The sequence below is a fragment of the Haliotis rufescens genome, unplaced genomic scaffold (assembly GCF_023055435.1).
Source record: "Haliotis rufescens isolate VD_foot unplaced genomic scaffold, xgHalRufe1.0.p SCAF_1, whole genome shotgun sequence".
In the NCBI taxonomy this organism is placed as follows: Eukaryota; Metazoa; Mollusca; class Gastropoda; order Lepetellida; family Haliotidae; genus Haliotis; species Haliotis rufescens.
The window spans coordinates 68,026,896-68,050,475 of record NW_025963779.1 but is presented as its reverse complement, the minus strand read 5'-3'; the positions used below and the strand labels follow the sequence as shown (position 1 = coordinate 68,050,475).

The window sequence follows — 23,580 nt, the reverse complement described above, 5'->3', positions numbered from 1 at the left end:
TAGTCTAGTGCCAATTTCTAACCCTGCAGTACTTGACCACCGATATATTTCTGCTTCTGTCACATTACCATAAGCTTCTTGAAGCTTAGCAAGAAAAGAACATATTCTGGGCTGATGTAGTTTGGCAGACCAGTGTTCCATTACACATGGCATCTTTTAAATTGCACCATTCAATATCATTGGCTGAGTAAATGTCATAGACCAATCACCATCGGCCTTACAGAGTGACTCATCACATTGCTAGCATGGCAGGCAGGGAATTTCAAAGAAACATGTGTAGCTGCCATAAAATTTTTGATTTGAACCACAGACCTTCTGATCTGAGGTTGGACGCCTTGTCCACATGACCAAAGAGGTTAACCCTGTCAGCAAGCTGACATGGTAAGGATGTCATCTGTGGGATGACTCTATTCCCTGCTACACATGTAACAATTAGGTTGGCATTTCATGGCTTGTAAAAAAAGAAACATGTGCCCAACTCACCCAACCATGACTCGTAGATCTTCCTTCTTCTTCTCAATGTCAAGTCTGTGGAGAACACAAAAATACATCAGTAACCATGGTAACTGGTTCTAGTTGCACTCAGATTCAAGCATTCACAGCGAATACAAAAGCATGTACAGAAGAAAAGCAAAGAAACCTCAAATAGTAATTAAAGTTAGTCTGCTAGCCTCTGGTCAGCAACAATCTTAAAGGGCTACAGGTATGCTGGGTTTTTTAACTTTCACAGAAAAAATAAATCTTATCTTCTGAGTGAGGATAATTGCTTGGATACTGTTTCTTGTCCTTCACAACACAATGTACTTAGTGAGTAGAAGACCTTCTAATTCTTGGGTACAAGTTTCAGGAAAAACTGCTATTTCGTATATAATGCACAGTCAAAACCTACATTGTTTCACAACGGAGAACAGACTTAGTCAACATTTTAAAACAAATGGGAACTTTATGATAAACGATTACATGATGAATTTACAACATCAGTTGTATTTCCTGTACACTGGGTATTTTTTTTACATGCAAAAAAATAACATTATCATGTGTAGGCTAACTGTCTTATAAAATATGCAGGAAATGCCAACCTCAACTCCAACTTTCAACACAGGAAAAATCAAATTGTAACAAATAAAGGTATGGAGTGTCACACTTTGACATTTTCAGTTCACACTAGTTATCATGTTTATTGTATGTTTTACCATGTTTTAGATTCCACATTTGTCTGGTCATGTCAGTAGATTCACATTACAGAGTCACATTCCACACGGTCTGGCAGGAGGAGTAACTACCATGTCATGGTGACTCCTACAGTTTCAATTATTCAATGAATGGTTGGTTTTAGTTTCCAACCAAGGAATCGATCATAAAATGTAAAGTGAATGGAATGTGTGCTGCAATCTGATTGGTTGAAAACAATGTTTAACTGTGATTTGAAGTTTGGAAACCTACTGGATTATTCATTGTGCATGAATCATTTTCTGGATAATCAATTTTCTTTCCTCAATCCCAAATTTGGAAAACATCCAATATGGCTTGGAAAAATGGATACCACATTAATTACATGTTAAATTTCATCAAGGACAACTTTGACATATTTCTTGTTTTCCACAATCTGCTCATCTTCCCGAGGCAAGGGAGTTAACTGACTATAAAAGTCCAGTTTCTACCCTTGCTGAGATAGTCTAGGATTATGGTTTCATATTTTGACTGACCTAACAAGTCTATGCATAGTTCAATAAAAATCGCGTAATGAAATCAACATCCGGTTCGTAAACTGCCATGCATATTTCAGTTAATTGAGGGATTTGCAAAGAATGTGTTACCAACAACTTAATTTTTCTACATGCACTTAGTACATGAAGATATAAATATTAGGTTGCATTTTTCAATAATAAGTTGCACTGGTGCATGGTCGATGTAGCTAAATCGAGTCTTGATAATCCAAAATCTGGTCTTACAGATTGTCAAGTTCCCAATATTTCTACAGATATGTTCATATGAGTTTACCTGATTTTCTTTTCAGTGTCACGTATCTCTTCAATCGTCATCTTGTCAAAAAGTGAATTAGTGTCCATCTCGTTTGGCGGTTTGACTGAAACAGACATAAGTCATGTAGCCATCATTAAAACTATCATCCAATGCAAGTAATAGATACAGATATAAAGATAGACAGAGATATACATAGGAAGCACTGAACACTCAAGTTGTTGCTTAATGCCGCACTCAGCAATATTCCAGCTATATGACAGAGGTCTGTAAATAATCAAGTCTGGACCAGATAATCCAGTGATTGATACCATGAGCATCGATCCACGCAATTGATGACATGCATCAATCAAGTTAGCAAGCCTGACCACCCGATCCCAATAGTCGCCTCTTACGACAAGCATTGTTGCCTTTTACAGCAAGCATGGGTTGCTGAAGATCAATTCTAACCCAGATCTTCACGGGTCTAAACACTCAATCATACGTGTGATTAGTATTGCCTTTTTCTGCCACCTCATACATGATTCATGTCAACCAGTTCCAAGTTTCAATGATCTTAAACCATAACGAAGAGGTCAAACTATTATATTGTTTTTGAAGTTGATTCCGAGCCAGGAATTCAACAGCCATTCTGAACCTAATTTACAAGTAAAACTGACGCATCTTCAGGTCATTATGCAAAATTATCGAGAAATTATGTTACAACCATAACATTGTGTCAGTCAGAGAAATCACATGAATCTTTGGTGTGCATTGATTCACTCTAGGGATCAACAGATTCCAGGGATGTATCTAGGATTGCAGACAAAGTGTCCTTGGCAGACAAACTGGGTAAAAAAGCATAACATTGTTCAAAATTTGATTGTTTTAATGTTCTTGTTTTTGTAAATTCTGAAGAAATGGAAACGTTTTAATTCAAATTAGGAATGTTTACAGTCAAGTCTCGTTAATCCAACACACGTTAATCCGACAGTTGGCTTTATCCGACACAAATGATGGGAACGGATTAAATCGGTGCTATTTAGACCCGTTAATCCGACAGTCTCGCACTCCGACTCCGACACACCTAACTTGCAACAAATTGCCGAAATCACTCATTAATCAGTCTCGTTAATCCGACAGAGTGATCAGCGTACTCCGTAGTCATCTGCCCGCGAGTACACAGCCCCATGTTTTGATGCAAGACGAGTCGGCAAGTAGCTGCATATTTAAACGGCTGCAGAGATAAACTTACTAAACAATATTAACAATAAACAATTACTGCTTTTATTAAACAAAACAGGATTAATCACATGCCTAGATTACCTCAATCTCATTAAAATCGGATACAAGTTCTCGCTACCACTGAGGACATCCCATTACAGGTCAAGTCAGAAAGTCAGTTTTGTGTTAAACTTTAGAGGTTGCATGATTAGAAAAGATAGTCCACTAACAATGTAACACAACAATATGAATATTTCATTTTTCATTTTTTTGTTACAACATGTTTGAATCATTAACTATTGTGTAGTTTCCAATTTTCTATCACGAACGTTGATACTACCTAATTTCGTTTATCCAATATCCTTGTTAATCCAACATAATCATATGCAACCAACAATGTCGGAACGGGACTTGACTGTACATTGGGCCAAATATCAGCCTCTGAGCAGGTCTAGATAAATCCTGAGATTCTCATGATTTCACTTTGACATAATGTGGACAGGGTATTACTTGTGTTGTTCTTAGAGTCCTCTTGGAGTCTTATCCATTGCTTATAAGTTTTATACATCAAAGGAAACTGCATGCAATGTTTTTGTTGCCAGTGGCATGCTTATCCTGCAGGTAAAAAAACCAAAAGGGACAATTTAGCCCTTAGGTGAACAACTGTCATTTTCATCATGGCTACACTCCAACATATATAGAAGAATGATCTGGACCAAACACACCAGTAGTCCACAGTAGTTCTTGAGCGATTCATCAAGTAATAATTCAATCTGTATTAAGCGTACAATCAGATAGTTTGTCATGTTTATCAATCTGTTATCTTGTCCAATCATTATAGAAATAAATGACAAGGTGGACAATACTTTTATTTGATGCAAATATTTCGGTAAATATGTAAACTAGGCCCTATCTTATATCAACCTTAAGTCACTTGATAAAGAGTAGAGCACATCAGTGACTCATATACTACTGTAGTAAAATGAGAGCTCCAGATATCAACATCAAAGTTATGAATATTCACAAAGTGAACCACAGACAGTGAAGCTTTAGGATTCTAGATAGATTAATGCATTACTAATGTAGCTCGATTAGTGCTGTACTTCGCATTAACAATTCCAATATCCTCAATGAGCATTTATGCAACTTATGGCAAGGCTGAAGTTAACCACCTGTGGTCCCGTGGTAAAGTGTTGGCTAATTAGATTAGCTAATGAGCTTAGCTTAGCTTAAAGCTGGCAACCCGAGTTCGATCCTCCACACAGCTAATTAAAGTTCGTAAAAGTGTGCCCAGTCAAGTTCAGTACTCCCTAACACGCCAACACAGTCCCTACTTTATTGAAACGCTGACTGATAGTTTTTTTCGATCACTCGGAGTTTTCAAATTGCAAGGTATTTTTTTTATGAACTGTCAGACTTTGACATTTGTGACCAGTTTTTGATTATCATTAAAAACATAACCAAACAGATGTAACAATCATGACGTATGATTGACATGTAAAATGTTACAATAAATTCAACGTCTTGTTTATCGAACATAACACAAAAATCGTAACACAAACATTTTGTGGTTTTATATCACTTGGAAGTGTTCTGCATTGCCTTAGTTCATCATGTCGAGACTTTAGTCTTTACTGTTTACAAACCGGTTCCTGAGCACAACCCTTGACAATAGCGATCGAATACAAAATCAGCGGGAACAATTTGTCATCAGATACGAAATGTCACTCTGCAAATATGAGTAAGCCAGCTTATAGCTTCCCGCAGTTGTTGTTAAACATATGAAATGTGAATTGTGTATATAATTTGTAAGTGCCAACTCACTTCGGTGCGTGTCAGTTGCCATCTTGGAAAGGGCGGAGAACTCTGTCTAAACCAACAAAACACACCGCTTAACTCCCTTCCATAGGCTTGCATAAACATTCTAAATGTACGAAAAGGCTTCCTTGCGTTGTTGCTTTGTAAGCGACCACAAACAACAACAAGAATCTAGTTGTGATGGAGGAATACAAAAGGGAAAGTATATCGCTCGAATCTAAATTTGAGAAGTAAAACGAAAATAGTTTCATTAATTACAAGGCTTGCAGTTATTATATGAAAATATTATCAGGGGTAGAAGCACTTGCAAACACACCTTTCATCCGTGAGTCTAGTTGTGACAAACGACAATAAATATAGTAATACTATAATGTACAATAATAATAATAATAATAATAATAATAATAACGACGACGACGATGACGATGATGATGATGATGATGATAATAATAATAATTTGTGGCTCTTGTGTTGTATTTGCGTTTGGACTTGTCTGTTTACCAGTTTCGCATCGAAGCGAAAGTATGCTGTTAAATAACTCTGGTAAGCCTTACAAAGCAGGGTAACATTTACTAAATGTATTGTTGGCGTTTTTTCCCGGTCCAAGTCCAGGGTTCGATTCCTCAGACAGGTCAATGTTTTGAATCCCATTTCTAGGATCGCCCGCCGTACATATATAGTGCTAAAATATTGCGTAAATATAGGATATTTCATGTGTCGAGTGAAATATCATGTTTCTCTCATCTAGTGACACGGGGAAAGGAGATATTTTCACGAGTGTCACATTCATTCACTCACTCCTATTGAAGGAAAAATTAAACCTCACGTACCACAGTTTAGGTTGTGTCTTGTTAGTTCCTTTGTTGTTTAACACCGCACTCAGCAATATTCCAGTTAAATGACGGCGGCCTGTAAATAGGACAATCCAGTGATTGACATCATGAGCATCGGTCCACGCATGCAGGCTCTTATAAGGCAACCTATATAATCACCTTAAATCTTTTCATGATAATGGTTGCGATCTATTCCCCCATAAACACACCAAGTCGTCACCAGTCAATTGTAAGTCACAAAAACTCGAAACAATTCGAAACTTATGAAAAAGATCAAATGAAAGCTGAATAAAAAGCCGGGCAAAAGAAATTATAAACCCATGTTTGTTGGTGTCTGAAAATGAAACAAAATGGTTATTCGATGGTAATGTATTTGATATGGGTGTCACAGTTACCTTAAGTTTGTAGTGATTGTTTTCAGCCTAATAGTGAGTGAGTAAGTTGGGTTTAACGCCGCTTTTAACATTATTCAAGTTATATCACGGCGTGTCAGCTTAATGTGGGAGGAAAGCCCGAAGTGATGCAGGTCTCAGACGTTTACCACTTCGGTGATACCCACGAGCACGGGTATGGTGCTGACAAACCTAGAAACATAATTGTTGCAAACCGGGATTCGAACCCACAATCATAGGTTTAAATATGACTCCTAATATTTGTTTTTCATTATTTTCGTGTGACATCGCCAGACATGAATTGATCGCAGGACTAGCTTTTAAACTCATTAATCATTATGATCACATCACAATCAGCGCTATGACATGGCATGACGCTTTATTCACAATAAGAGATAATAATCTCAACAGGTATAATGAAAATCCTAATATTATTTGTGCTATACACGTCACGTGATGTCAATATACTCTCATTTACAATGATTTATGCCTCAGCAGATATATATTTGTACTTAGTTAATAACATTTGTCAACGCAAACTGACTTGTTCAATAAAACACGGGAAATTAGTTTGATATGTACACACGGTACTCAATTAATCATCTCCTTTGATCTCCGCCGTAAAACACTACGAGTTTGACTCGCTACTGTTTAACATAGGAAGCAAACATGCTTTTGTCATGTTTATCATTTATGCAAATGCAGCCGAAATGAACATTGTCAAGCAATTAGTGTTCTCAATTACGTTTATACGGATTAATCTAACAATTATTTTGGCGGTCGTTCTCATTGTGTTTTATTCTCATATTTATCTTGTCTGTTTTTTTCCAATCCTGGGGCTCCATACATCTTTTAAATAATTAAAACTACTGAAAATTGTAAATTGCATGTTACATATAACTGCCATTTTTATTCTGGTTACAACTATACTCAAACTTCATTGAAATAAAATTCCTGCATTTTTTTCCATATATACACCGAATGAAGGCGTAATGTTCAAGATAGGCAGGCCTAACGAGCGAAACAGGGAGGCTTAATGTTCGAGATAGGGAGGCCTAATGTTCGAGACAGGGACGCGTAATGTTGGAGACAGGGAGGCCTAATGTGCGAGAAAGGAACGCGTAATGTTCGAGACAGGGACGCGTAATGTTCGAGACAGGGACGCGTAATGTTCGAGACAGGGAGGCCTAATGTTCGAGACAGGGATGCGTAATGTTCGAGACAGATACGCGTAATGTTCGGGACGCGTAATGTTCGAGACAGGGACGCGTAATGTGCGAGACAGGGAGGCCTAATGTGCGAGACAGGGACGCGTAATGTTCGAGACAGGGACGCGTAATGTGCGAGACAGGGACGCGTAATGTGCGAGACAGGGACGCGTAATGTTCGAGACAGGGACGCGTAATGTTCGATACAGGAAGGCCTAATGTTCGAGACAGGGTGGCATTATTTTCGAGACAGGGACGCATAATGTTCGAGACAGGATGGCATTATGTTCGAGACAGGGAGGCCTAATGTGCGAGACAGGGACGCGTAATGTTCGAGACAGGGACGCGTAATGTTCGATACAGGAAGGCCTAATGTGCGAGACAGAAAGGCCTAATGTGCAAGACAGGGACGCGTAATGTTCGATACAGAAAGGCCTAATGTGCAAGACAGGGACGCGTAATGTTCGAGACAGAAAGGCCTAATGTGCGAGACAGAAAGGCCAAATGTGCGAGACAGGGAGGCGTAATGTTCGAGACAGGAAGGCCTAATGTTCGAGACAGAAAGGCCTAATGTTGTGGACAGGGACCCATAATGTTCAGTACCGGGAGATGTAATGTTCAAGAGCGGGAGATGTAATGTTCAGTACCGGGAGATGTAATGTTCAAGAGCGGGAGATGTAATGTTCAGTACCGGGAGATGTAATGTTCAGTACCGGGAGATGTAATGTTCAAGAGCGGGAGATGTAATGTTCAGTACCGGGAGATGTAATGTTCAGTACCGGGAGATGTAATGTTCAGTACCGGGAGATGTAATGTTCAAGAGCGGGAGATGTAATGTTCAGTACCGGGAGATGTAATGTTCAAGAGCGGGAGATGTAATGTTCAGTACCGGGAGATGTAATGTTCAAGAGCGGGAGATGTAATGTTCAGTACCGGGAGATGTAATGTTCAGTACCGGGAGATGTAATGTTCAGTACCGGGAGATGTAATGTTCAGTACCGGTTGATGTAATGTTCAGTACCGGGAGATGTAATGTTCAAGAGCGGGAGATGTAATGTTCAGTACCGGGAGATGTAATGTTCAGTACCGGGAGATGTAATGTTCAGTACCGGGAGATGTAATGTTCAAGAGCGGGAGATGTAATGTTCAGTACCGGGAGATGTAATGTTCAGTACCGGGAGATGTAATGTTCAAGAGCGGGAGATGTAATGTTCAGTACCGGGAGATGTAATGTTCAAGAGCGGGAGATGTAATGTTCAGTACCGGGAGATGTAATGTTCAAGAGCGGGAGATGTAATGTTCAGTACCGGGAGATGTAATGTTCAGTACCGGGAGATGTAATGTTCAGTACCGGGAGATGTAATGTTCAGTACCGGGAGATGTAATGTTCAAGAGCGGGAGATGTAATGTTCAGTACCGGGAGATGTAATGTTCAAGAGCGGGAGATGTAATGTTCAAGAGCGGGAGATGTAATGTTCAGTACCGGGAGATGTAATGTTCAAGAGCGGGAGATGTAATGTTCAAGAGCGGGAGATGTAATGTTCAGTACCGGGAGATGTTATGTTCAAGAGCGGGAGATGTAATGTTCAGTACCGGGAGATGTAATGTTCAAGAGCGGGAGATGTAATGTTCAGTACCGGGAGATGTAATGTTCAGTACCGGGAGATGTAATGTTCAAGAGCGGGAGATGTAATGTTCAGTACCGGGAGATGTAATGTTCAGTACCGGGAGATGTAATGTTCAGTACCGGGAGATGTAATGTTCAGTACCGGGAGATGTAATGTTCAGTACCGGGAGATGTAATGTTCAAGAGCGGGAGATGTAATGTTCAGTACCGGGAGATGTAATGTTCAAGAGTGGGAGATGTAATGTTCAGTACCGGGAGATGTAATGTTCAGTACCGGGAGATGTAATGTTCAAGAGCGGGAGATGTAATGTTCAGTACCGGGAGATGTAATGTTCAAGAGCGGGAGATGTAATGTTCAAGAGCGGGAGATGTAATGTTCAAGAGCGGGAGATGTAATGTTCAAGAGCGGGAGATGTAATGTTCAGTACCGGGAGATGTAATGTTCAAGAGCGGGAGATGTAATGTTCAAGAGCGGGAGATGTAATGTTCAAGAGCGGGAGATGTAATGTTCAGTACCGGGAGATGTAATGTTCAGTACCGGGAGATGTAATGTTCAAGAGCGGGAGATGTAATGTTCAAGAGCGGGAGATGTAATGTTCAAGAGAGGGAGATATAATGTTCAAGAGCGGGAGATGTAATGTTCAGTACCGGGAGATGTAATGTTCAAGAGCGGGAGATGTAATGTTCAGTACCGGGAGATGTAATGTTCAGTACCGGGAGATGTAATGTTCAGTACCGGGAGATGTAATGTTCAAGAGCGGGAGATGTAATGTTCAGTACCGGGAGATGTAATGTTCAAGAGCGGGAGATGTAATGTTCAGTACCGGGAGATGTAATGTTCAAGAGCGGGAGATGTAATGTTCAGTACCGGGAGATGTAATGTTCAAGAGCGGGAGATGTAATGTTCAGTACCGGGAGATGTAATGTTCAAGAGCGGGAGATGTAATGTTCAGTACCGGGAGATGTAATGTTCAAGAGCGGGAGATGTAATGTTCAGTACCGGGAGATGTAATGTTCAGTACCGGGAGATGTAATGTTCAGTACCGGGAGATGTAATGTTCAGTACCGGGAGATGTAATGTTCAAGAGCGGGAGATGTAATGTTCAAGAGCGGGAGATGTAATGTTCAGTACCGGGAGATGTAATGTTCAGTACCGGGAGATGTAATGTTCAGTACCGGGAGATGTAATGTTCAAGAGCGGGAGATGTAATGTTCAGTACCGGGAGATGTAATGTTCAGTACCGGGAGATGTAATGTTCAGTACCGGGAGATGTAATGTTCAAGAGCGGGAGATGTAATGTTCAGTACCGGGAGATGTAATGTTCAGTACCGGGAGATGTAATGTTCAGTACCGGGAGATGTAATGTTCAAGAGCGGGAGATGTAATGTTCAGTACCGGGAGATGTAATGTTCAAGAGCGGGAGATGTAATGTTCAGTACCGGGAGATGTAATGTTCAGTACCGGGAGATGTAATGTTCAGTACCGGGAGATGTAATGTTCAAGAGCGGGAGATGTAATGTTCAAGAGCGGGAGATGTAATGTTCAGTACCGGGAGATGTAATGTTCAGTACCGGGAGATGTAATGTTCAGTACCGGGAGATGTAATGTTCAGTACCAGGAGATGTAATGTTCAGTACCGGGAGATGTAATGTTCAGTACCGGGAGATGTAATGTTCAGTACCGGGAGATGTAATGTTCAGTACCGGGAGATGTAATGTTCAGTACCGGGAGATGTAATGTTCAAGAGCGGGAGATGTAATGTTCAAGAGCGGGAGATGTAATGTTCAGTACCGGGAGATGTAATGTTCAGTACCGGGAGATGTAATGTTCAGTACCGGGAGATGTAATGTTCAGTACCGGGAGATGTAATGTTCAGTACCGGGAGATGTAATGTTCAAGAGCGGGAGATGTAATGTTCAAGAGCGGGAGATGTAATGTTCAAGAGCGGGAGATGTAATGTTCAGTACCGGGAGATGTAATGTTCAGTACCGGGAGATGTAATGTTCAGTACCGGGAGATGTAATGTTCAGTACCGGGAGATGTAATGTTCAAGAGCGGGAGATGTAATGTTCAGTACCGGGAGATGTAATGTTAAGAGCGGGACATGTAATGTTCAGTACCGGGAGATGTAATGTTCAAGAGCGGGAGATGTAATGTTCAGTACCGGGAGATGTAATGTTCAGTACCGGGAGATGTAATGTTCAAGAGCGGGAGATGTAATGTTCAGTACCGGGAGATGTAATGTTCAGTACCGGGAGATGTAATGTTCAAGAGCGGGAGATGTAATGTTCAAGAGCGGGAGATGTAATGTTCAGTACCGGGAGATGTAATGTTCAGTACCGGGAGATGTAATGTTCAGTACCGGGAGATGTAATGTTCAGTACCGGGAGATGTAATGTTCAAGAGCGGGAGATGTAATGTTCAGTACCGGGAGATGTAATGTTCAAGAGCGGGAGATGTAATGTTCAGTACCGGGAGATGTAATGTTCAGTACCGGGAGATGTAATGTTCAGTACCGGGAGATGTAATGTTCAAGAGCGGGAGATGTAATGTTCAGTACCGGGAGATGTAATGTTCAAGAGCGGGAGATGTAATGTTCAGTACCGGGAGATGTAATGTTCAGTACCGGGAGATGTAATGTTCAAGAGCGGGAGATGTAATGTTCAGTACCGGGAGATGTAATGTTCAGTACCGGGAGATGTAATGTTCAGTACCGGGAGATGTAATGTTCAGTACCGGGAGATGTAATGTTCAAGAGCGGGAGATATAATGTTCAAGAGCGGGAGATGTAATGTTCAGTACCGGGAGATGTAATGTTCAGTACCGGGAGATGTAATGTTCAGTACCGGGAGATGTAATGTTCAGTACCGGGAGATGTAATGTTCAGTACCGGGAGATGTAATGTTCAAGGGCGGGAGATGTAATGTTCAAGAGCGGGAGATGTAATGTTCAGTACCGGGAGATGTAATGTTCAAGAGCGGGAGATGTAATGTTCAGTACCGGGAGATGTAATGTTCAGTACCGGGAGATGTAATGTTCAAGAGCGGGAGATGTAATGTTCAGTACCGGGAGATGTAATGTTCAGTACCGGGAGATGTAATGTTCAGTACCGGGAGATGTAATGTTCAAGAGCGGGAGATATAATGTTCAGTACCGGGAGATGTAATGTTCAGTACCGGGAGATGTAATGTTCAGTACCGGGAGATGTAATGTTCAGTACCGGGAGATGTAATGTTCAAGAGCGGGAGATGTAATGTTCAGTACCGGGAGATGTAATGTTCAGTACCGGGAGATGTAATGTTCAGTACCGGGAGATGTAATGTTCAAGAGCGGGAGATGTAATGTTCAGTACCGGGAGATGTAATGTTCAAGAGCGGAAGATGTAATGTTCAGTACCGGGAGATGTAATGTTCAGTACCGGGAGATGTAATGTTCAAGAGCGGGAGATGTAATGTTCAGTACCGGGAGATGTAATGTTCAGTACCGGGAGATGTAATGTTCAGTACCGGGAGATGTAATGTTCAAGAGCGGGAGATGTAATGTTCAGTACCGGGAGATGTAATGTTCAAGAGCGGGAGATGTAATGTTCAGTACCGGGAGATGTAATGTTCAGTACCGGGAGATGTAATGTTCAGTACCGGGAGATGTAATGTTCAGTACCGGGAGATGTAATGTTCAGTACCGGGAGATGTAATGTTCAAGAGCGGGAGATGTAATGTTCAGTACCGGGAGATGTAATGTTCAGTACCGGGAGATGTAATGTTCAGTGCCGGGAGATGTAATGTTCAGTACCGGGAGATGTAATGTTCAAGAGCGGGAGATGTAATGTTCAGTACCGGGAGATGTAATGTTCAGTACCGGGAGATGTAATGTTCAGTACCGGGAGATGTAATGTTCAGTACCGGGAGATGTAATGTTCAAGAGCGGGAGATGTAATGTTCAGTACCGGGAGATGTAATGTTCAAGTGCGGAAGATGTAATGTTCAGTACCGGGAGATGTAATGTTCAGTACCGGGAGATGTAATGTTCAGTACCGGGAGATGTAATGTTCAAGAGCGGGAGATGTAATGTTCAGTACCGGGAGATGTAATGTTCAGTACCGGGAGATGTAATGTTCAAGAGAGGGAGATGTAATGTTCAAGAGCGGGAGATGTAATGTTCAGTACCGGGAGATGTAATGTTCAGTACCGGGAGATGTAATGTTCAAGAGCGGGAGATGTAATGTTCAAGAGCGGGAGATGTAATGTTCAGTACCGGGAGATGTAATGTTCAGTACCGGGAGATGTAATGTTCAGTACCGGGAGATGTAATGTTCAGTACCGGGAGATGTAATGTTCAGTACCGGGAGATGTAATGTTCAGTACCGGGAGATGTAATGTTCAGTACCGGGAGATGAAATGTTCAGTACCGGGAGATGTAATGTTCAGTACCGGGAGATGTAATGTTCAGTACCGGGAGATGTAATGTTCAGTACCGGGAGATGTAATGTTCAGTACCGGGAGATGTAATGTTCAAGAGCGGGAGATGTAATGTTCAGTACCGGGAGATGTAATGTTCAAGAGCGGGAGATGTAATGTTCAGTACCGGGAGATGTAATGTTCAGTACCGGGAGATGTAATGTTCAGTACCGGGAGATGTAATGTTCAAGAGCGGGAGATGTAATGTTCAGTACCGGGAGATGTAATGTTCAGTACCGGGAGATGTAATGTTCAAGAGCGGGAGATGTAATGTTCAGTACCGGGAGATGTAATGTTCAGTACCGGGAGATGTAATGTTCAGTACCGGGAGATGTAATGTTCAGTACCGGGAGATGTAATGTTCAAGAGCGGGAGATGTAATGTTCAGTACCGGGAGATGTAATGTTCAAGTGCGGGAGATGTAATGTTCAGTACCGGGAGATGTAATGTTCAAGAGCGGGAGATGTAATGTTCAAGAGCGGGAGATGTAATGTTCAGTACCGGGAGATGTAATGTTCAGTACCGGGAGATGTAATGTTCAGTACCGGGAGATGTAATGTTCAGTACCGGGAGATGTAATGTTCAAGAGCGGGAGATGTAATGTTCAAGAGCGGGAGATGTAATGTTCAAGAGCGGGAGATGTAATGTTCAGTACCGGGAGATGTAATGTTCAGTACCGGGAGATGTAATGTTCAGTACCGGGAGATGTAATGTTCAGTACCGGGAGATGTAATGTTCAAGAGCGGGAGATGTAATGTTCAGTACCGGGAGATGTAATGTTCAGTACCGGGAGATGTAATGTTCAAGAGCGGGAGATGTAATGTTCAAGAGCGGGAGATGTAATGTTCAGTACCGGGAGATGTAATGTTCAAGAGCGGGAGATATAATGTTCAGTACCGGGAGATGTAATGTTCAAGAGCGGGAGATGTAATGTTCAAGAGCGGGAGATGTAATGTTCAAGAGCGGGAGATGTAATGTTCAAGAGCGGGAGATGTAATGTTCAAGAGCGGGAGATGTAATGTTCAAGAGCGGGAGATGTAATGTTCAGTACCGGGAGATGTAATGTTCAGTACCGGGAGATGTAATGTTCAGTACCGGGAGATGTAATGTTCAAGAGCGGGAGATGTAATGTTCAGTACCGGGAGATGTAATGTTCAGTACCGGGAGATGTAATGTTCAAGAGCGGGAGATGTAATGTTCAGTACCGGGAGATGTAATGTTCAGTACCGGGAGATGTAATGTTCAGTACCGGGAGATGTAATGTTCAGTACCGGGAGATGTAATGTTCAGTACCGGGAGATGTAATGTTCAGTACCGGGAGATGTAATGTTCAAGAGCGGGAGATGTAATGTTCAGTACCGGGAGATGTAATGTTCAAGAGCGGGAGATGTAATGTTCAGTACCGGGAGATGTAATGTTCAAGAGCGGGAGATGTAATGTTCAGTACCGGGAGATGTAATGTTCAGTACCGGGAGATGTAATGTTCAGTACCGGGAGATGTAATGTTCAGTACCGGGAGATGTAATGTTCAAGAGCGGGAGATGTAATGTTCAGTACCGGGAGATGTAATGTTCAGTACCGGGAGATGTAATGTTCAGTACCGGGAGATGTAATGTTCAGTACCGGGAGATGTAATGTTCAAGAGCGGGAGATGTAATGTTCAGTACCGGGAGATGTAATGTTCAAGAGCGGGAGATGTAATGTTCAAGAGCGGGAGATGTAATGTTCAAGAGCGGGAGATGTAATGTTCAGTACCGGGAGATGTAATGTTCAAGAGCGGGAGATGTAATGTTCAAGAGCGGGAGATGTAATGTTCAAGAGCGGGAGATTTAATGTTCAGTACCGGGAGATGTAATGTTCAAGAGCGGGAGATGTAATGTTCAGTACCGGGAGATGTAATGTTCAGTACCGGGAGATATAATGTTCAGTACCGGGAGATGTAATGTTCAAGAGCGGGAGATATAATGTTCAGTACCGGGAGATGTAATGTTCAAGAGCGGGAGATGTAATGTTCAAGAGCGGGAGATGTAATGTTCAGTACCGGGAGATGTAATGTTCAAGAGCGGGAGATGTAATGTTCAAGAGCGGGAGATGTAATGTTCAGTACCGGGAGATGTAATGTTCAGTACCGGGAGATGTAATGTTCAGTACAGGGAGATGTAATGTTCAGTACCGGGAGATGTAATGTTCAAGAGCGGGAGATGTAATGTTCAGTACCGGGAGATGTAATGTTCAAGAGCGGGAGATGTAATGTTCAGTACCGGGAGATGTAATGTTCAAGAGCGGGAGATGTAATGTTCAGTACCGGGAGATGTAATGTTCAGTACCGGGAGATGTAATGTTCAAGAGCGGGAGATGTAATGTTCAGTACCGGGAGATGTAATGTTCAGTACCGGGAGATGTAATGTTCAGTACCGGGAGATGAAATGTTCAGTACCGGGAGATGTAATGTTCAGTACCGGGAGATGTAATGTTCAGTACCGGGAGATGTAATGTTCAGTACCGGGAGATGTAATGTTCAGTACCGGGAGATGTAATGTTCAGTACCGGGAGATGTAATGTTCAAGAGCGGGAGATGTAATGTTCAGTACCGGGAGATGTAATGTTCAGTACCGGGAGATGTAATGTTCAGTACCGGGAGATGTAATGTTCAGTACCGGGAGATGTAATGTTCAGTACCGGGAGATGTAATGTTCAAGAGCGGGAGATGTAATGTTCAAGAGCGGGAGATGTAATGTTCAGTACCGGGAGATGTAATGTTCAAGAGCGGGAGATGTAATGTTCAGTACCGGGAGATGTAATGTTCAAGAGCGGGAGATGTAATGTTCAAGAGCGGGAGATGTAATGTTCAAGAGTGGGAGATGTAATGTTCAGTACCGGGAGATGTAATGTTCAGTACCGGGAGATGTAATGTTCAGTACCGGGAGATGTAATGTTCAAGAGCGGGAGATGTAATGTTCAGTACCGGGAGATGTAATGTTCAGTACCGGGAGATGTAATGTTCAGTACCGGGAGATGTAATGTTCAGTACCGGGAGATGTAATGTTCAGTACCGGGAGATGTAATGTTCAAGAGCGGGAGATGTAATGTTCAAGAGCGGGAGATGTAATGTTCAAGAGCGGGAGATGTAATGTTCAGTACCGGGAGATGTAATGTTCAGTACCGGGAGATGTAATGTTCAAGAGCGGGAGATGTAATGTTCAAGAGCGGGAGATGTAATGTTCAAGAGCGGGAGATGTAATGTTCAGTACCGGGAGATGTAATGTTCAGTACCGGGAGATGTAATGTTCAGTACCGGGAGATGTAATGTTCAAGAGCGGGAGATGTAATGTTCAAGAGCGGGAGATGTAATGTTCAAGAGCGGGAGATGTAATGTTCAGTACCGGGAGATGTAATGTTCAGTACCGGGAGATGTAATGTTCAGTACCGGGAGATGTAATGTTCAAGAGCGGGAGATGTAATGTTCAAGAGCGGGAGATGTAATGTTCAAGAGCAGGAGATGTAATGTTCAAGAGCGGGAGATGTAATGTTCAAGAGCGGGAGATGTAATGTTCAGTACCGGGAGATGTAATGTTCAGTACCGGGAGATGTAATGTTCAGTACCGGGAGATGTAATGTTCAGTACCGGGAGATGTAATGTTCAAGAGCGGGAGATGTAATGTTCAAGAGCGGGAGATGTAATGTTCAAGAGCGGGAGATGTAATGTTCAGTACCGGGAGATGTAATGTTCAGTACCGGGAGATGTAATGTTCAAGAGCGGGAGATGTAATGTTCAGTACCGGGAGATGTAATGTTCAGTACCGGGAGATGTAATGTTCAAGAGCGGGAGATGTAATGTTCAAGAGCGGGAGATGTAATGTTCAGTACCGGGAGATGTAATGTTCAAGAGCGGGAGATATAATGTTCAGTACCGGGAGATGTAATGTTCAAGAGCGGGAGATATAATGTTCAGTACCGGGAGATGTAATGTTCAGTACCGGGAGATGTAATGTTCAAGAGCGGGAGATGTAATGTTCAGTACCGGGAGATGTAATGTTCAAGAGCGGGAGATGTAATGTTCAAGAGCGGGAGATGTAATGTTCAGTACCGGGAGATGTAATGTTCAAGAGCGGGAGATGTAATGTTCAGTACCGGGAGATGTAATGTTCAGTACCGGGAGATGTAATGTTCAGTACCGGGAGATGTAATGTTCAAGAGCGGGAGATGTAATGTTCAGTACCGGGAGATGTAATGTTCAAGAGCGGGAGATGTAATGTTCAGTACCGGGAGATGTAATGTTCAGTACCGGGAGATGTAATGTTCAAGAGCGGGAGATGTAATGTTCAGTACCGGGAGATGTAATGTTCAAGAGCGGGAGATGTAATGTTCAGTACCGGGAGATGTAATGTTCAGTACCGGGAGATGTAATGTTCAGTACCGGGAGATGTAATGTTCAAGAGCGGGAGATGTAATGTTCAAGAGCGGGAGATGTAATGTTCAGTACCGGGAGATGTAATGTTCAGTACCGGGAGATGTAATGTTCAAGAGCGGGAGATGTAATGTTCAGTACCGGGAGATGTAATGTTCAGTACCGGGAGATGTAATGTTAAGTACCGGGAGATGTAATGTTCAGTACCGGGAGATGTAATGTTCAGTACCGGGAGATGTAATGTTCAGTACCGGGAGATGTAATGTTCAAGAGCGGGAGATGTAATGTTCAGTACCGGAAGATGTAATGTTCAAGAGCGGGAGATGTAATGTTCAGTACCGGGAGATGTAATGTTCAAGAGCGGGAGATGTAATGTTCAGTACCGGGAGATGTAATGTTCAGTACCGGGAGATGTAATGTTCAGTACCGGGAGATGTAATGTTCAGTACCGGGAGATGTAATGTTCAGTACCGGGAGATGTAATGTTCAAGAGCGGGAGATGTAATGTTCAGTACCGGGAGATGTAATGTTCAGTACCGGGAGATGTAATGTTCAGTACCGGGAGATGTAATGTTCAAGAGCGGGAGATGTAATGTTCAAGAGCGGGAGATGTAATGTTCAAGAGCGGGAGATGTAATGTTCAAGAGCGGGAGATGTAATGTTCAGTACCGGGAGATGTAATGTTCAAGTGCGGGAGATGTAATGTTCAGTACCGGGAGATGTAATGTTCAGTACCGGGAGATGTAATGTTCAGTACCGGGAGATGTAATGTTCAAGAGCGGGAGATGTAATGTTCAGTACCGGGAGATGTAATGTTCAGTACCGGGAGATGTAATGTTCAGTACCGGGAGATGTAATGTTCAGTACCGGGAGATGTAATGTTCAGTACCGGGAGATGTAATGTTCAAGAGCGGGAGATGTAATGTTCAGTACCGGGAGATGTAATGTTCAGTACCGGGAGATGTAATGTTCAGTACCGGGAGATGTAATGTTCAGTACCGGGAGATGTAATGTTCAGTACCGGGAGATGTAATGTTCAAGAGCGGGAGATGTAATGTTCAGTACCGGGAGATGTAATGTTCAAGAGCGGGAGATGTAATGTTCAAGAGCGGGAGATGTAATGTTCAAGAGCGGGAGATGTAATGTTCAGTACCGGGAGATGTAATGTTCAAGAGCGGGAGATGTAATGTTCAAGAGCGGGAGATGTAATGTTCAAGAGCGGGAGATGTAATGTTCAGTACCGGGAGATGTAATGTTCAAGAGCAGGAGATGTAATGTTCAGTACCGGGAGATGTAATGTTCAAGAGCGGGAGATGTAATGTTCAAGAGCGGGAGATGTAATGTTCAAGAGCGGGAGATGTAATGTTCAGTACCGGGAGATGTAATGTTCAAGAGCGGGAGATATAATGTTCAAGAGCGGGAGGCGTAATGTTCGAGACCGGTACACAGAATGGTCTAGACCGGGAAGCATAATGTTTCAGACCGAGACGCGTAATGTTCAATACCGGGACACATTATGGTCGAGGCCGAGACGCCTGATGTTCTCTGTCCGGTCGCTAACGATGATTTGTTTAGAATAGTAGTCTATACATGATTGTGTCTGCAAGGGTGAGTGAGTGGATCGATAGCCTTATTCCGCAGTTAATAACTGAACTATGCTAGATTAGATCGACAAGTATACATGGCATACATGGGGTTTGTTTTGACCATATATGTCGTCACTCGGTGTGAAGCGACACTGATTCTGTCGAGTTCACGTAGGAACCAGAATGTGCACAGCTCAACAAGAACTAGTATGTCCTACCTATAAAGGTGAAGTGATGTTGTACATGCAGTCCATGGAGGGAGAGTTTGCAATGACGCAGTTGTTGCAATATTGCTAAAAGCGGCGTTAAACCTGACTGGTATATTTCTGTTTTATTCATTTGAATGAAATAGAGGTTGCAACTTCATACAATCTACGCACTTTCCGTTCAAATGCATTTTGTTCTGCACATTAGTGTACCTATGGGGGCGGCCGGGTAGCCTAGTGGTTAAAGCGTTCGCTCGTCACGCCGAAGACCCGTGTTCGATTCCCGACATGGGGACAATGTGTGAAGCACATTTCTGGTGTACAGAGTTGCGTCCCTTTTATACAAGGAACTGGTTCTCGGTTCCCCACGAATGAGCCTTGGTCTGGCAGCAACATACGTGAGCCCGTAGGTTTTACCAAAGTGGCCGACGTCAGTACGACCTGTGTCATCTATGTCTGTCCCTAAACATTTAACTGGAACGCAGTGATATAACTGAGAGACTGTTCAATATGTTATCCGTTAGATCCGTGAAGATCCGGGGTAGAATAGGTCTTCAGCAACCCATGCCTGACGTAAAAGGCGACTATGCTTGTCGTAAGAGGCGACTAACAGGATCGGGTGGTCAGGCTCGATGACTTGGTTGATGCATGTCATCGTATCCCAATTGCGTGGATCGAAACTCATGATGACAATCACTGGACTGTCTGGTCCAGACTCGATCATTTGCAGAAAGCCGTCATATAGCTGAGTGCAATAATATACTATTGCTGAGTGCGGCGTTAAACAACGCAAAAAAACAAGCAAACAAAATCTAAAACAAAATGGTATCACACCAGCACTCTCACTCACTTTAAATCGATGTGCGGGTTTGAGCTGATATTCGTGTCGCTTAGAATATACAAGGGACTAAGCTTGCTTCGTCAACATTAATCTATCACCGTAAAATATCGCATAATATTTACGTTCATCATCCACCACAAAAACATGAGTATGGAGAAGGTTGAAGAAATATATTGAAAAATGGATCCGGTTTACGTCATCTGTGCATGCCACACTTCCGCGACGATCGATGAGTTTCTTTATACTTTATTCCTTAAAACTGTTCTCTTGCATAATTCAACACAGAGATTCTTTGAACACGATTTACAGTTTTGGGCTCTAAGTAATTAAACAAAACGCAATTCTCCATGGAGACAAACATGTATATACTTCATCTTCCCGAGGCAAGCGTGTCCACTAGCCCATATCAAATCATAGTTTCTACTGTGGAAACAAGACTTTGATTAAAAGGCTAGTGGACGCTCTACATACTTAAGAAATAAAGTTGCTCTAACCCCATGTGTTGCCCTGAACTATTATAGTTAAAGCATGAGGACCCTATAATAATTCAGGGCAAAACTGGGTTGTTGTTTTATTTAAAAAGGTTACATAATCCGTTCAGTGATGTGTTATCCATAAGCGGGCGAAGCATTAAGTAGGATTTGTAAATTTAAGCTTTATATTAATTTGCTTCAATTTATTCACATGACTCGAAACATACCACAAAAGCACTTCGGTGCCGAGGTGAGTAATGTAGACACAGCCGAAGTTCGGGGCTGCTGATTATTGTGAGTTGAGATGTTTATGTTTCTGCAGTACACGTTGCAACGTGTTCGAATCTCCAGAAATGACGACCTCGTGGTTTATTCTCCCTGAAGGGCGGTAGGGTAGCCTAGTGGTTAAAGCGTTCGCTCGTCACGCCGAAGACCCGGGTTCGATTCCCGACATGGGTACAATGTGTGAAGCACATGTCCCCAGAATATTGCTGGAACATTGCTAAAAGCGGCGTAAAACCATACTCACTCACTCACTATTCTCCCTGCAGTGTTTTATTGTAGTTTATTTCTTAGATAAAACACCTTTCGGTCTTCATTGTTCTTAGCGATTTATCGCGTAGCTATCTTATATTGCAGGATAAAGTACAGTCGGCGCCTTGTAACAACACGTCTCGTTGTTCAGGAATAAAGGTTTATTACTGGAAGTACAAAATGACCCTGGGGCTCATTTGGGACCTTTTCACTGTGTGCTGCTGGTGATGTTTGCCTTTCTCGGCCTGCCGTCTGTCTGCTGTTTCTGCTATCCACCTCCGTCTTTAAGAGGTAGCAGGACTCTGCTGTTTTGACCTAGTATAGCCACGAGTTTACCTCTTTGGGGACGTAAACGTGGTTATTACTGTAAAGACCTCTCATTTACACCACATGACTCTTGGGTCATTATCCTTATTTGGGCAAACAAGATTGGTTGGTTTGTTGTTTAACGCCTCACTCAGCAATATTCCAGCTATATGACGGCGGTCTGTAAATAATCGATTCTGGACCAGACAATCCAGTGATTGACATCATGAACATCGATCCACGCAAATGGGATCGATGACATACATCAACCAAGTCAGCTAGCCTGACCACCCGATCCTGTTAGTCGCCTTTTACGACAAGCATAGTCGCCTTTTACGGCAAGCATGGGTTGCTGAAGAACTATTCTACCCCGGATCTTCGTGGATTACCCTCTTAGTTTGTGTAATGAACGCTCGTTTCTCGGTTCTCTCATCCCATTTGTCGGACGACCCAATCATCCGACAGACGAGTCTAGTATGACCAATGTAACTGCCTGGTCTTACCTACTAATTAATGAGCTGCTCCCAACTGTGAGCAGAGTAAGCTACTCCAACTCGGTAATGAGTGAGTGAGTGAGTATGGTTTTACGCCGCTTTTAGCAATATTACAGCAATATCACGGCGGGGGACACCAGAAATGGGCTTCACACATTGTACCCATGCCAACTCGGTAATGATACAGATTAACCAGATTATGGTTGTGTTTATAAGTTGCATTTGCGTTTCGGATTGCGTGTATTTTATAAGCAAAGATTTATAGTTATTGTAGTTTTCCCACTGATTCAGAACATAGAAAATTCAGTGAAGATTAATAAACATCCTTTAACCGTTGAGTTTTGTTTTGAAATATTTTTATTACTACAGTTTTACGTAAAAATTGAACTCATTTAGTAGATTAAACTTCTCCATAACCTGAGTATAATCTCATTGTACTATAGGTACCGTACTATATCACATGAAGTCACAGTCAGTGAGGTATCTAATCTGTTTATTCAGTACATGAGTGGGCCAGCGGCCCATAGTACAATTCGGTTCACCAGACATGTATAAAAATACAACTGTGTACACCTAAATACACAACAGCAAGGCATTCATAGATAAAGAATATTACTTCTGCAAAAATGAATTCCTTAACTTAAAAGCGTGGTAAATATAACAAGCCAGACTTCTAATTGTTGACTGATGCAGAGACGACATAAGTATGTAAAATTGTTCTATTGATGGATTTACATAATATTTTTGAGGAATATATGTCACTCGGAGAGCATAATATTTTTCACAAACCAATACAAAATGGTATTCAGACTCAACATAGCCTGTTTTACAAACCATACATAACCTTCGCTGTCTTGGGATACCAAAATATCTCCCGGTTTCTATGTGGAGCGAGTGGGAGCTAGCTCTAAAACGTGCCAGTGCAACGCGAAACTTATTGATTGTAATAGCCGATAAATAAAATTCCCTGCTAAACCTAAATTTATAACAAAGATATGATGAATACTTGGGGCTATTGGTCAAAGCAAAATGCCAATCTTGTTCATAAGAGCATTTTAATCTTTGTATGAACTCATCAATAAATGAAATAGAAATAACAAGATGCTGATTTTCCCATACGTAGCCAAAGCCATAGGCGTACAAAAGTAATTTAACTCTAGAGGCCCAATTAGTCTTACCTGCTATGGCCTGCTGCACAAGCATATTGTAACTT

General features: G+C 42.2%; 1 protein-coding gene across 1 annotated transcript in view; it reads right to left on the bottom strand.

Annotated features, from left to right (window-relative positions):
- Positions 1-5,044, bottom strand: part of LOC124134082 (conserved oligomeric Golgi complex subunit 1-like) — a 69,275-nt gene extending 64,231 nt beyond the window's left edge. The window contains exons 1-3 of the mRNA XM_046498724.2: positions 5,008-5,044; positions 2,002-2,086; positions 484-528 (exon numbers count right to left, since the gene is read on the bottom strand). Of these exons, the coding sequence (XP_046354680.1) occupies positions 484-528; positions 2,002-2,086; positions 5,008-5,029 (152 nt within the window). The 5' untranslated portion in view covers positions 5,030-5,044. The remainder of the gene's footprint in view (positions 1-483; positions 529-2,001; positions 2,087-5,007) is intronic.
- Between the last annotated feature and the right edge of the window lie 18,536 nt (positions 5,045-23,580).